This window comes from Neoarius graeffei, chromosome 27 (assembly GCF_027579695.1).
Source record: "Neoarius graeffei isolate fNeoGra1 chromosome 27, fNeoGra1.pri, whole genome shotgun sequence".
Lineage (NCBI taxonomy): Eukaryota > Metazoa > Chordata > Actinopteri > Siluriformes > Ariidae > Neoarius > Neoarius graeffei.
The window spans coordinates 30348300-30363000 of record NC_083595.1 but is presented as its reverse complement, the minus strand read 5'-3'; the positions used below and the strand labels follow the sequence as shown (position 1 = coordinate 30363000).

The following is a 14701-nucleotide window of genomic DNA, read 5'->3' as shown; positions in this document are numbered from 1 at the left end:
AGAGTCTGTGCCATCAGCACAGCACTGAAGTAACCTTCCAGCTGGTGTAGCATTCATCAGTAGTGTTGGTGAATGCTAATAAAACAGTCAAGCCAATGCTACCGAGAGCAAGTAGCACAGGCTAATGACCAAGAAACTAAAATTTCTGTCCTGTAAGTAGTGTGTCCTGTATGTATAATAATTTCCGATATTTCACTCTGTCGTCACTCCCAGTGTTTTCCTGCTGACTGGACACGTTCTCAAAATGGCAAACCGGTTCAAAATTAAAATTCTTTTGCTTAACTTAAATATTTTTTGTGGAAGTGTCTAATAAAAGGAATATTACACAGTGGCATGAAGATATGAAGTTAATCATCTCGTGTTGAAAAATATTACACTCGTTTGCTTCGCTCATTCGTGAAACGCGCATTCACCACTCGAAGATAAACTTCACATCTTCACGTCACCGTGTAACAGCCTCCATGTCCTACAGCATTTCTGCTAACTATCTGCTGGGTTTGCTTTGATTTTTCAGCCTTATTAATTCACTGACAGTGCCAGCTCTTTGGCCTTCATCTTGAGAGTCAACAGCCAGTGATTCTAAATGCAAAAGCTACACTTAAATCAACTCATCCTTTTATCTGCTTACTTGAAAGTGAAATAATGAAGGGACCCTCTCATCCATCCATCCATCCATTATCTCTAGCTGCTTTATCCTGTTCTACAGGGTCGCAGGCAAGCTGGAGCCTATCCCAGCTGACTACGGGCGAAAGGCGGGGTACACCCTGGACAAGTCACCAGGTCATCACAGGGCTGACACATAGACACAGACAACCATTCACACTCTCATTCACACCTACGGTCAATTTAGAGTCACCAGTTAACCTAACCTGCATGTCTTTGGACTGTGGGGGAAACCGGAGCACCCGGAGGAAACCCACGCCGACACGGGGAGAACATGCAAACTCCGCACAGAAAGGCCCTCGCCGGCCCCGGGGCTCGAACCCGGACCTTCTTGCTGTGAGGCGACAGTGCTAACCACTACACCACTGTGTTGCCCCCCTCTCATACAACATACTGTAAATTCCTACACCATTCATATGACTTGGATGTAAATAGCCTCAAATTAAAGCTGCATTTAGAGTTGAGGTTCAGAATTTAATTTGAACGCCACTATATAGTTGCAGACAGCTAAAACAATAACTTCATACACATCCAAATATTTATGGACCTGACAGCGTACAACAGATTCACGGATTGTATTAACAAAAATGCCAACATATTTAAATCTATACAATTTTAGATGAGTTCATGATGTATAGGATGCTACATGCACGTAACATTTTATTATAAAAGGAAACACCACACATCATAAAGAGTTACCTAACTTTATTAATATTATTATTTTAAAACTAACGTAAATCCCAAGGCACATCACCCTGGGATCATTAAGTCTATGAATGCATGGATACCTGCCATTAAGTACTGTATTCCAACACTCCATTCAAAATTAGTTTTTTTCCTCCTAAAACTCAGCAAACAGAGGAAATCCATGGCCTCAGCACACGTCTTTTTCAATGCACTCCTGTTTTTTTGTCTCTCATGTGCAAGTATATGCAAGTTAGCTAGTTAAGAATAATATTAGTGTTAGGCTTTCACAGCAGCAAAAAGAAAACAGAGGAAAATCATAAAACACAGTTTGCTGCACAGCTCTAGAGAGAGAGGAAAAGAAAAGAATGCATTCATGAGAGTGTGCGCGTTTGTGTTAATCTGAACAGAGTAATCAGGCTATAAGAGTCACTTTCAGAGATGAGAGACAAAAGGGAGGGGGGGGGAAAATCCAAGAAAACATGAGGGAATCAATACTCAGTTTTATAATTCCTCCAGGCTGTGTGGTGACTGTGCTTGTGCCAGAGATCCCCAGTGAACCAAGCAGTGACAGTTCATCGAGACAGCATGTGGCCTAACACAGCTCTGATTGTAATGATACGATAAACCGATACAACAGACACAGGTTCCCCCGCCCCGATGGTGAGGTTGAGGTGCTCATTGAGATCCATCAGGACATGTATGTATGCTGATCCCCGGAGGTGAGAAAAGTGATGAACGCTGTGGGAAGGTGAACACTGATAACAAGAGCCCATCTCAAACATGATCTCACTTCCTAGTTAAGGAATGTGTTGATTTGCTTTAAAAACAAACAAACAAACAAACAAAAAAATCATTTGCAGATCACACTGTCTAAAACATTAACCTAATCAATATACTGATCAATAAAATGAGTCCTGCAATGTTTTATAATGGAGGTTGATATTCTAGTCCAGTAAAGCAAGGCATTAGGTATATAAAAATGCTTCTTTACCAGAGCAGCTCTTCTTGCCTGCAAGTCTGTAAAGCCTTACAGGCCTGTTATCATTTATATGTGCAAAGAAATGCATTGCAAGGATTCATGCAAAAAAAACAAAACAAAAAAAAACACCCCAACAACATAATATACTATGACACTTGTGAAACAATTAAAAGCTACATAAAAGCTTTATAAATACAATAAATTCTGAAACCCTTAATGAAAATGTAATTTCTAGCATTACTGGTACTATGATAGCTGGCAGTCAATTTTTTTTCTCTTTTTTAATTTTTCAGTATTGGATCTGCACAGGTAATTCATGCCATCTTTGGTTGAATGTGTTACTGGAGGAAAAAACAAAAAAAACAAACATAAAACAGTACAATGACAAAAGAAAAAAAAAAGTCACTAGAAAAACAGCATCAACTTTCAGAGGATAACTGCGCCTCTATGTCCACTCTACAGATGGGGCACTTTTTGTTAGTAAGGAGCCACTGATCCACACACAGCTGATGGAAGAGGTGCATACAGGGGAGGCGCCTGCAAAACACACACACACGGGATTGAGTTTAAGGTCCGACAGCTAGAACAAGATCCAGGCAAAAAAGCGAGAGAGAGAAAGAGAGACAACAGACAGTGACAGACAGACAGAAAAAGAGAAAGACAGAGACAGTAAGCACAGTCAGAGACTAGAGCAAGCAAAAACAGGGACAGACAAAGATAAACAGTCACAGAGAGAATGGAGCACTTGCATGTGACGTCACAGCCGATCCAGATTGTGACAGACGCCATCTTGTCGGTCAAACGCCATATTTCCGCCTTCTACTTCTACCTTTTCTTCTGGAAAACCCTACTATATACAATTCTACTACAACGGCTGCGGCTACAAGCTCTCCCTACCTGTGCATGTTTTTTGTGTGTATTTTTGCATGTTGTTCGTCTGTACCGGACTTCAATATCCACTACAACCGTATGGACTTACTGGACATTGGTTTCCAGCAGAAAATGACGGTTTGTAGCGATTTCCATCGCATGCACAACATTCCGGACGAGATAGCGAGACCAGCGGGGTCTCCGTGGATTGGTATCGGAAGCAAAGCGAAGGAGGCAGCATCGGGCGCGGAAGCAAAAGCGAGGCTGCAGAGCCGGCCTGTTGACTAAGCTCAGAAAACAGCCACTCAAACCTCCACTGCCAAGCCTCTACCTCTCCAACGCCAGATCCATGGTAAACAAGACGGACGATTTGGAATTACAGCTGGAATTACCTTATTCTATTCTATAATCGGCTGGTCAGTGCTATACTCAATACTTAAGTGACTTACCCGTCCAATGAGGATTGTTATTTTCTTGTTTACAAGATGCCACATCTGAGTCGCTGACAAATCCTGAATTTCTGTAAAGATAACTGTCCAGAGATTTATAAGCACGCAGTGCTTCACCACTGAACAGCGAGGGAAAGTTAATGAGGTAATTATACACATCTGGGTATTCCACCTCTGGCAGTTCAACATCCACTGACACGGTCGTGAAAACTACGTCCGGTAAGCCATAAGGGTCACTAATCTGTAGGTCGTTTATTTTAGACATATATCTAGCTATCTGTTCATTAGAAAAATGAGCCGTGTAGTCCGTCGGTTGAAATTGATCCATTCTGTACACGAGTGCAGCAGTATTCAGCTGTGTTTTTTACCGACAAGATGGCGGCTGTGTACTTTCTGGTCACGTGACTGCAAGATCTCTATAGAGTGGGGTAGAGAACGAGTGAGACAGCAACAGAAGTGACAGACAGAACAAGAAACAGCAACAGAGACAAAGCAGAGACCGTGACTGATAGAAATAAAGAAAGCAACAAACAGTCAGAAAGAGGGACAGCAATAGAGACATATACATAGATAGACAGAAACAGAATCCTACAGCATCCTTATCAAGATCTCATGTTTGAACTACAAAACGCCAAGACTTTACCTGACGTCCTCTCCTTCCTCCAGTATAGACAGACAGATGGTGCATTTCTCCTCCGTGTCTTCCTCTGCGCCCTCCTCCTCATCCTGCTTACCATGCAGCTTTCTCTGTGTGCAAGACAGAGGGATTTATTACACACATTCAAAAACACCATCTCAAAAGAGACTGAACTCTAACATGTACATGAACACACACAGGCATCACAGTGGGCCTTTGCACAGATTTAATCACAAAGTGCAGCATTAATTTCAGAGAATTCCTGTAGGAGAATTATCTGATGACCGTCTTCAGCATGCCAGCACACCCAAAACCTACTGGATAGAACACAAAATATAATAATAGTCTGTTGATTTACAAAAACCATGCAAACCAGGAGACCAGGAAAATGAGTACAGGTTAGGTTGAGGTGGTGGGAACATATCTTTTTGGACCAGTTTGCCATAAATCACATCTTCAAGGGACTCAGTGTCTTTCTGCACAGCATCTGCTGTATTTTCTGTACTAGAAGAATTTTTTTTTTTTTTGCCCTCTAGTGGGTGTTGAGACCTGTGCAGAAGAGTGTTTCAGCCTAAATGTAACAGATGGGTAGGAACTTTATTAATCCTCAGGGATTGGTGTGCTCATTTGTTAGTGTTTTTGCAGTAGGTGTGTTATGGAAAGTACATACAACTCCTCGCTGTGCTATCCAAAACCAGCACGATCATCTATTACTGTGATGAGCAAGAAACAATTTTATATATATATAAAAAAAGCGTTTTTTTTTTAAAAGACCCAAGTGTCACAGAGGAACTTGCACAGGCTTTAACTCTGCAAACAATACAAAACCTGACTGTAAGCCATCTCAAACCCTATATTATTGGAAGTACAAACATCTCATCTCATTATCTCTAGCCGCTTTATCCTGTTCTACAGGGTCGCAGGCAAGCTGGAGCCTATCCCAGCTGACTACGGGCGAAAGGCGGGGTACACCCTGGACAAGTCGCCAGGTCATCACAGGGCTGACACATAGACACAGACAACCATTCACACCTACGGTCAATTTAGAGTCACCAGTTAAAGGTGCAGTACGAGATTTTTTTTCAGGAGTATTTTTTACCATATTGCTTGAAAAGCTCCTCACACCCATGTTGCAAGCAGTACAATAGAAGGTTTGACCCAAAACCAAAATATTTTAATCCAGTCTACAGTGTAAAATAAAGGAAAAACGCCATCAAATCCTATCGAGGTACCACCTCAAAATGATTGGATACTGACACGTCAATCAGACTGAAGCCCGCGACCCCAACCCCCCACCCCCCACGTACAGTATGCGCAGGGACCACTCCAGCCATTTCAAAGCAATGGATACACAATGTAGGTTTTGCCAAGTTAGCATGATTTGCAAAGTTAGCTGACACGGATTGTTATACTAACGCGTATAGTCGTATTACGTCCTTGATGGTAGTTTTTCCATGGTATTTATTTCATGCATACAAACTATTTGTTAGCTTAGCTGTATGTGGCACAAACGATAACTCTTATTTATTGTTTTCTTAGTTATGAAGGCATGGCACAAGCCAGTTCGACACCAATGAAGCATGGGTTTTTGAAACCACCTCCTCCTCCCGTATCCACTATTCGTTCGGATTCACTCTCAGGCTCTGACCTGTAAGTACCATTATGTTCACATAAACATGGTTTTGGCAACATGCTTTGGAGGCGCGGGTAGGGAGGGGGGTGGAGACGCGGGGGGAGGGGTGGAGACGCGAGGGGTGGGAGCATGGCGAGGGCGGGCGTGTTTCTTTTCAAAATATGGCTTGCGGGAACCGTTATTCCAAAATCTCGTACTCCACCTTTAACCTAACCTGCATGTCTTTGGACTGTGGGGGAAACCGGAGCACCCGGAGGAAACCCATGCGGAAACGGGGAGAACATGCAAACTCCGCACAGAAAGGCCCTCGCCGGCCACGGGGCTCGAACCCGGACCCTCTTGCTGTGAGGCGACAGCGCTAACCACTACACCACTGTGCCGCCCAAGTACAAACATTATTCAAGATAAAAGCACCTGGTACATGAATGAAGCTAACGGCATCGCCACCATAGCCTTTTGTCATCACTAAACTGACATTATGAGTGCTCACCTTCTTGTACTTGTGCGGATAAGTGCACCTCTCTATAGTTCCCTGAGAGGCTCCTCGATTCACAGTCCCCAGCCGCTCCTCTAAATGCAGCAGATCCTATGAAACACAAAGTAAATAAATAAAGGGCCACAGCCACAGGCTGATCAATCATTTGCATGACAACCCCCCTTTTAGATTTAATTGCATACATTGCTGTAAGATTCAAAATGCTGCAGGTAGCAGAAAGGGTCCCTGAGATGCCTTTTATAGGAATGATTCAGCAAAAACATCTAATTTGCAAACTTTTCCCCATTTGCTCAAATAATCAACAGATGTTTTCTTCTTTAGTGCTAGGAGGTTCGCAGGATCAACTGCTTCTCATGAAAACCCTTTCTAAAAATAGATGTCTCAAACACAAATCAGAATGTTGATAAACTGGAATCACTTTTTCCCCCCCTTGGTTCAACATTTCCACAAAATGGCAGCAGTGGGGGGGGGGGGAGTGAAGGCGGAACTGTATTAAAACCCAGGACATTATGTAGATGATAACACAGTTTCACATTAACCTTAAATCTGTACGCTACGTTGCTATTTCACAAAAGTGCTTATTTCAAAATGTTACACTGCTAAAAAAAATTATATATGCAGCATGTGTATGAAGACTACATAAAGTTTATTTTAAAGGAGATACACAGAGAACCATGGCCTCACTTTTCGTTTATAAATGCCTTGAGACCTCAAGAATGGCACAGGAATAGTTTTAAGCGTTAACAATAAATCTAATATAGTAATTTTTATGATTAAAGTGATTTATATAGGTAGCGGTCTGAGTGAATGACCTTGACATCTGTGACATCACTGCAGGAAGGCTATCAGTCTCATCGCCATTTCCGCTATACTAAAACACAGAGCTGACTGCAACACCGATCCTCTAGTTTGAGCTAATTTATCGCCATGGCACGTAGATGTATTGCTGCACCCACCAGCAACATGACAGAAGGTGGATTTACGTTGCATTCATGGCCCAAGAATGTTCAAACTGCAAAGATTTGGACGCATTTTGCAAGAAATTCACGGGCACATTGGGCGCCTATGAAGTGGTCTCTCCTCTGCTTTGCACATTTTACTGAAGACTCGTACGAGATCTCTGATCTGCTGAGGAGCGTTGGCTATAAGCCCATATTGAAAGAGGGCGCAGTACCAACAATTAAAGTTAAATAAAACTAGAAGAAAAGGAAAGTAAGTTCAGTTGCACCAGTCCTCCTGGAGTATGAGTCGAGGGTTGTTGCTAAAACCCGGGATGGGACATCATATCGCTCGGGCAGTGACCTCCCCGCTGTTGTTGCTAAAACCGGTGACGTCCCGTTCCGGGTTTTAGTAATTGCCTGAGCAGAGCAGTAATGACGGAGTACTCAGTATGGAGAATGAGTGGAGCAGCTGTCAGATTTCTCCGCTGGATATGCTTGCCTCTGCAGCAATATCTCACCCTTACGTGGAAGAAGCGAATGAACGGAGAACTGAACTAACAACTGAAAGTCAGACTGTTTCGAAACAATCGGCCACAAGGTCGGCCTTCAAGAAGCGAGAACACAGACGGGTAAGCTCCAACTCTCATTTGGATACAAAACACCACCACGTTGTTTACCTGCATTTAGATTAATACCTGTAACTTGTATTGTGTGTTTAAGTTACCGGTATAAGATTATTTAATTTGCTTCAGAACGTGATTGTCTCAGTTCATCTGATTATTTAATGAGCCTTTTACGTTTTATCAGTGAAAATGCATGCATGTACATGTATGTTGCCTAAGTTATAACACCCATCCTGTTTTCATGAGAGTCAACCCACAATCAGTGAAGTTAAATCAGTCTTAGTTGAGCAAGTCGGTAACGGTATTTCTTACTTTTACCATAAATTTTTATTTATATGACTTTGGTCTAAAGCTGTCGAAGGCCTCGGCCTTAAAACCGGTTACAGCAGTGACGTCACGCACTCAGGACTGGCTGGCTCAGCGGGGCAGCTCGAATGCCAACTTTGCGGTCGATTTAAACTCTCAAAAATATATGTATTTTTATTCCCATTTATACAGCATACAAGAGTCAAGGATGGAGATACTATCCACTCAAATTTATTTAAAAATAAAAGGTTCTGCACATCTCCTTTAAGTTCCATCTAAATTCCTGTTCTTACCTCATAAGTTCGGCCAAAAGTCATTCTAGATGAGATATAGCGAATGTGAGGATAGGTGACCTCAGGCATGCCAGGGTGCTGAGGGATACATGGAAAAGCAAAAAATATAAGTTACCACTGGGTGCATCTTCACAGGCAGACAATGAAAACCTGAAAACACTTTGATGTTCTGTATCGGGGTCTCTGAAGAACACATTAGTGTTTTTGTACCATACAGCTTCAAATTGTTTAATTTAAAAATACATATTTAAATCTTTACTGCCCAAAGACAGTTATTTACCTGAAAATAATCTTTAAAAATGGCTGCTCAGTGTCCATTATAAATGACAATACATTAAGCTTAATAATAAACCAACAGATGTTGTGAAAGGAGGATGCACGAGCTCATGTTTAATATGCGCGATATCTGCACCCACACCAGTCCTTCATTACTTATGTTAATGCTTGTCAATGTTTATAATGATGGTGAAAGTGGGGGAGGAGGGGTACTCACCATCAGCGGGATGGGGAAGTGGTGCAGTCTGGGTGGGGTATGGTAGTGGGGCAGATGAGGGTGCAAATGCCCTGAAGGGTACGGAGCTACAGTCACGCCAGCCTCGATGCCCAGCTCCCTGAAACAGACATACAGCAACATCCAATATGAACAACACAAGCAAACAAACAAGACAATGCTGTAGGATGCTGATTTTCTTTGTTTTAAATTTAGCTCCAGAGGATGATCACGTGTTCTCATAAGCAAAACTGCTTATGAAATGTATTGTGATGTGAAGTCAAGTGACAAAGCACTTCAGGTAAAGAGGGAAAAAAAGGAAAAAAAAAAATCTCACACACACTCTTAAAGGAATCATGTGTAGTATTTCCCGAATTATTTTCTGAGAAAAAAAAAAAAAGTCAGTCACGCTTATTTTACCATGTGGTTCTCTGGTCAGTCTGCCGTGGATGCGAGGACATGGTCTGGGGGACATGGATATGGTGCCCATGTCCGTAGTTGGGGTGCATTCTGTGAGGGTGAGGGGGAGGTCTTTCGTGTGCTCGGCTGCAGACAAAAACAAAGTCACGTTTTAAAACGTCTCTTGAATGATGACATTGTTTTTAGCATTATGAAAAACCCACAGACAAATACACGCTCAAAAAAAGCCAAAGGTTACATTATCATTTACAATTCACAGAGGGCACAGCACGTAAGCAACATCTGTACCCATTGCAAAAGCCCTCTGCCAAATCCAAAACATTTCCTTCTATAAGCAATGCACATTCTTGTTACCCATATTTTTATATAACCTTTAACACAAGTGGATATATGTAAATTGAATGGAGTTTATGCTTCATTAACACACACAACAGTTAAATATATACATACACCCACTCGGAGCAATAAAAAAAGCAAAACAGGAAACAGTCACATGCCTCAGAGTTGGTATGGATTAACAAGCTGCTGAAAATGGAAACACATCTGTTCCATGAGATGAACGATTATAAATTACTTCAGTAACGCTTTGGGAATGAATTGGCCTTAACTGTAATTTCAAGAAATATACAAAAAACTGTTCGGTTTCCTTTTGCTCACTAGATACTGACTACAATGATGCAGACATACACACAGAGGATTTAACGCCAAGTAAAAACCCAGCATCACTCACGTGGGGTGCTGCATCATTCTCCGCCTCTGAGCTTCCATCCTCTGCAGAATGTCGTGCTGGTGGAGCCTCTGCACGGTGTTGGGGCCCAACACAGGCAGGTGGTGCTGCAGTGCCTGGTGCTCGGGGGCCAGGTGCTGTGGCAGGGGGGCAGCAGAGCCTGGGAGGTGGTGGGGGGGAAGAGAGGGAGCAGGGGCAGCAGGTACAGTGTGGCCTGGGCCGTGAGAGGGTAACGGGGTGTGGTAGGGGAGCACGGGGTGGGGAATGACATAGTCACTTTGAGGAGGGGGCTGAGGAGGGGGAGGGGGGTTACTGTGAGAGTGAGGACATGACGAGGAGGACTGGTGGTGTAAAGAACGCGCCAGTGAACCATCTGTAAATATACAGACACACACAGATGGTATACATGATAAGAATTCAAAATTTTTTCCAAGATATAAAAACTTGACAATACAGAACATCTGGCTAACTTCAAAGACATGGTCGAAACAGTCAGAAGTCTGGGAACTATATTAAAGAAACATACTGAAGGGTCTTCTTGGTAATCGTATATAACCTAGAGAAAATGCCTTTTAAGCACTAAAGGGGTTGGTAAGTAGCTGCCTTCATGAGCGATGTGTGTGGTGAGGGTATCTGAATTCCTACTGCCGTAGCATGCATGAGCAAACATGCAAGGAAATAACTTGCTGATTGTGGAGATGAAAGCAGAAATGAATATTATGGGAGGGGGGCAGAGATACAGGTAAGGAATGAGTGAGAAGGCAGGTGCTATAATATGCAGCTATTATCCCTCTAAAGACAGGCCCACCGGGGTGGCAGCACACTCATTCACATTCTACACGCCTCCATTCTGAGGAGAAGCAGCAATTAAAGCTGACTGCTGGCCGCATACTACCTGCAGCAATTAACACATTAAACACCAGGTGCTTTGCCTAATTACCATCAGCACTAGAGTTGGATACGAGTGCAAATTTCATCCATTTCATTGCCTATACAGGTGCTTGTGGCTGTCTTGCTCCTTTTTTAGTTTGACTCAAAATGCTTCAATATAACGAAGCTTACAATAATACATTTTTATAAGATGCTCTATCCACATTACATTCTACTGCAGGTTCATTATTTTAGTGATTTAGTTTGAATAAAGCGTGAAAAGACTGACGTATGAAAACATGATTACAAAACACACTACATTAAAGCAGATACGCAGAGCAATGGGCCTCACTTTCGTTTATAAATGCCTTGAGACCTTGACAATGGCACAGGAATAGTTTTAAGTGTTAACAATAAATTAATATAGTAATTTTTACGATTAAAGTGATTTATATAGGTGACGTCACAGCAGGAAGTCTATCGGTCTCATCGCCATTTCCGCTATAGAGATCTTGCAGTCACGTGACTGGAAAATACACAGCCGCCATCTTGTCGGTAAAAAACACAGCTGAATACTGCTGCACTCGTGTACAGAATGGATCAATTTCAACCGACGGACTATACGGCTCATTTTTCTAATGAACAGATAGCTAGATATATGTCTAAAATAAACGACCTACAGATTAGTGACCCTTATGGCTTACCGGACGTAGTTTTCACGACTGTGTCAGTGGATGTTGAACTGCCAGCGGAATACCCAGACGTGTATAATTACCTCATTAACTTTCCCTCGCTGTTCAGTGGTGAAGCACTGCGTGCTTATAAATCTCTGGACAGTTATCTTTACAGAAATTCAGGATTTGTCAGCGACTCAGATGTGGCATCTTGTAAACAAGAAAATAATCCTCATTGGATGAGTAAGTCACTTAAGTATTGAGTATAGTACTGACCAGCCGATTATAGAATAGAATAAGGTAATTCCAGCTGTAATTCCAAATCGTTCGTCTTGTTTACCATGGATCTGGCGTTGGAGAGGTAGAGGCTTGGCAGTGGAGGTTTGAGTGGCTGTTTTCTGAGCTTAGTCAACAGGCCGGCTCTGCAGCCTCGCTTTTGCTTCCGCTCCCGGCGTCGCCTCCTTCGCTTTGCTTCCGATAACAATCCATGGAGACCCCGCTGGTCTCGCTATCTCGTCCGGAATGTTGTGCATGCGATGGAAATCGCTACAAACTGTCATTTTCTGCTGGAAACCCATGTCCAGTAAGTCCATACGGTTGTAGTGGATATTGAAGTCCAGTACAGACGAACAACACGCAAAAATGCACACAAAAAACATAAACATGCACAGGTAGGGAGAGCTTGTAGCCGCAGCCGTTGTAGTAGAATTGTATATAGTAGGGTTTTCCAGAAGAAAAGGTAGAAGCAGAAGTAGAACCAGAAGTAGAAGGCAGAAAATGGCGTTTGACCGACAAGATGGCGTCTGTCACAATCTGGATCGGCTGTGACGTCACATGCAAGTGCTCCATACTAAAACAGAGCTGACTGCAACTCCGAGCCTACATTATGAGCTAATTTATCGCCATGCCACGTAGATGTGTTGCTGGCCAGTGCAGCAACATGACAGAAGGTGGATTTACGTTGCATTCATGGCCCAAGAATGTTCAAACTGCAAAGATTTGGACGTGTTTTGCGAGAAGTTCACAGGCACATTGGGCGCCTACGAAGTGGTCTCTCCTCTGCTCTGCACATTTTACTGAAGACTCGTACGAGATCTCTGATCTGTTGAGGAGCGTTGGCTATAAGTCCATATTGAAAGAGGGTGCAGTATCAACAATTAAAGGAAAAGAAAACAAGAAAAGTATTTATTTATTTTTAAAAAGGAAAGTTTAGTTGCACCAGTCCTCCTGGAGTGAGCCGAGGGTTGTTGCTAAAACCCAGGATGGAACAGGACGTGACATATCGCTCGGGCAGTGACCTCCCCACGGCTGTCGCTAAAACCGGTGACATCCCGTCCCGGGTTTTAGTAATTGCCTGAGCCGAGCAGTAATGGCGGAGTACTCAGCATGGACAAAATAGAGAATGAGTGGAGCAGCCATCTGATTTCTACATTGGATATTGCTGCCATCTCACCCTTACGTGGAAAAAGTGAATGAACAGAGAACTGAACGAATAACTGAAAGCCAGATTGTTTCAAAAACAAAATCGGCCACAAGGTCGGCCTTCAAGAAGCGAGAACACAGACGGGTAAGCTCCGACTCTCATTTGGATACAAAACACGTTGTTTACCTGCATTTAGATTAATACCTGTAACTTGTATTGTGTGTTTAAGTTACCGGTATAAGATTATTTAATTTGCTTCAGAACGTGATTGTCTCAGTTCATCTGATTTATTTAATGAGCCTTTTACATTTTATCAGTGAAAATGCATGCATGTACATGTATGTTGCATAAGTTATAACACCCATCCTGTTTTAATGAGAGTCAACCCACAATCAGTGAAGTCAAATCAGTCTTAGTTGAGCAAGTCGGTAACGCTATTTCTTACTTTCACTATAAGTTTTTATTTATATGACTTTGGTCTATAGCTGTCGAAGGCCTCGGCCTTAAAACCGGTTACCGCAGTGATGTCACGCACTCAGGACTGGCTGGCTCAGCGGGGCAGCTCGAATGCCAACTTTGCGGTCGATTTTAACTCTCAAAAATATATTTTTAAATTCCCATTTATTTATGCAGCATACAAGAGTCAAGGATGGAGACACTGTCCATTCAGAAATTTATCTGCTTTAAGTCATTAATGCCACACCAGGCAATAAACTACAAAATATAAAGACGCCAGTGAACAGATGAAGACTTGCACTTACACGAGGGATGCATGTAGTGCCTGCAGGATGAAAGCTGAGACTGGGGCTGTGGTTGGGCCACCATGGCTGGGCTGAAAGTGTCCACCACACTCGGCTGGCTTGGACCCGGAGTGGCCTGGGAAACATAAGCAGGAGGCCGAGAAGTATTGCCTGGACAGCACGGGTCAAAGGCAGAGGTGCTGCTGAAACTGCTACTGCTGGAGCCACTGCTACGTACAGCATTGCTACTGAGATCCACTGGGAGGGTCTGCTGGGAAAGAGAGAGAGAAATAAGAGAAAGACAAAGGGAAATGTAAAATGTAGAAATGCAGTAAGGAACAAAATCAACCCAGGTATCAGGTCCTAATGAACCATTACCAAAAAAAAAAAAAAATCTAAAATGAATCTGAGATAATAAGCTGATAATGAAGGAGCTGGTAACGTCTTAAATTGGACATTCTGAATCGCTCGATGTGGCCCGTATCTAATTCCATTTAATGCTTTGATGTATAAAACATGAGTATGCTTTTCCCAGCCGTCTCCTGTCTGTGCATATATGAGCAGTAGCTGTGGGCCCCATCATCAAAAGCTCCACCATGCTTCACCTAATGCATTCCACATGGAAATTATACTGCCTTGCTAATCCTGACGGCTCCTTTTTATACATAATAGCCTAAAACTCCCCTTGCATTATTGAACATTGCGTTGTGACAAAGGAGCAACCACACACAAACCCCTTGAAGAGCAGGAGTGTAGAGCTACCGATAGAGGCTTTAACCT

General features: G+C 42.8%; 1 protein-coding gene across 4 annotated transcripts in view; it reads right to left on the bottom strand.

Moving 5' to 3' along the window:
* Positions 1-1351: 1351 nt before the first annotated feature.
* Positions 1352-14701, bottom strand: part of rnf111 (ring finger protein 111) — a 126551-nt gene continuing 113201 nt past the window's right edge. For 2 of the 4 annotated variants that reach the window (XM_060911839.1, XM_060911840.1), the window contains exons 7-14: positions 13943-14192; positions 10218-10587; positions 9488-9613; positions 9071-9188; positions 8578-8655; positions 6409-6504; positions 4292-4395; positions 1352-2866 (exon numbers count right to left, since the gene is read on the bottom strand). In XM_060911839.1, coding sequence (XP_060767822.1) covers positions 2749-2866; positions 4292-4395; positions 6409-6504; positions 8578-8655; positions 9071-9188; positions 9488-9613; positions 10218-10587; positions 13943-14192 — 1260 coding nt within the window. In that variant the 3' untranslated portion in view covers positions 1352-2748. The remainder of the gene's footprint in view (positions 2867-4291; positions 4396-6408; positions 6505-8577; positions 8656-9070; positions 9189-9487; positions 9614-10217; positions 10588-13942; positions 14193-14701) is intronic. The other 2 variants (XM_060911841.1, XM_060911843.1) reach the window with 1 other exon arrangement.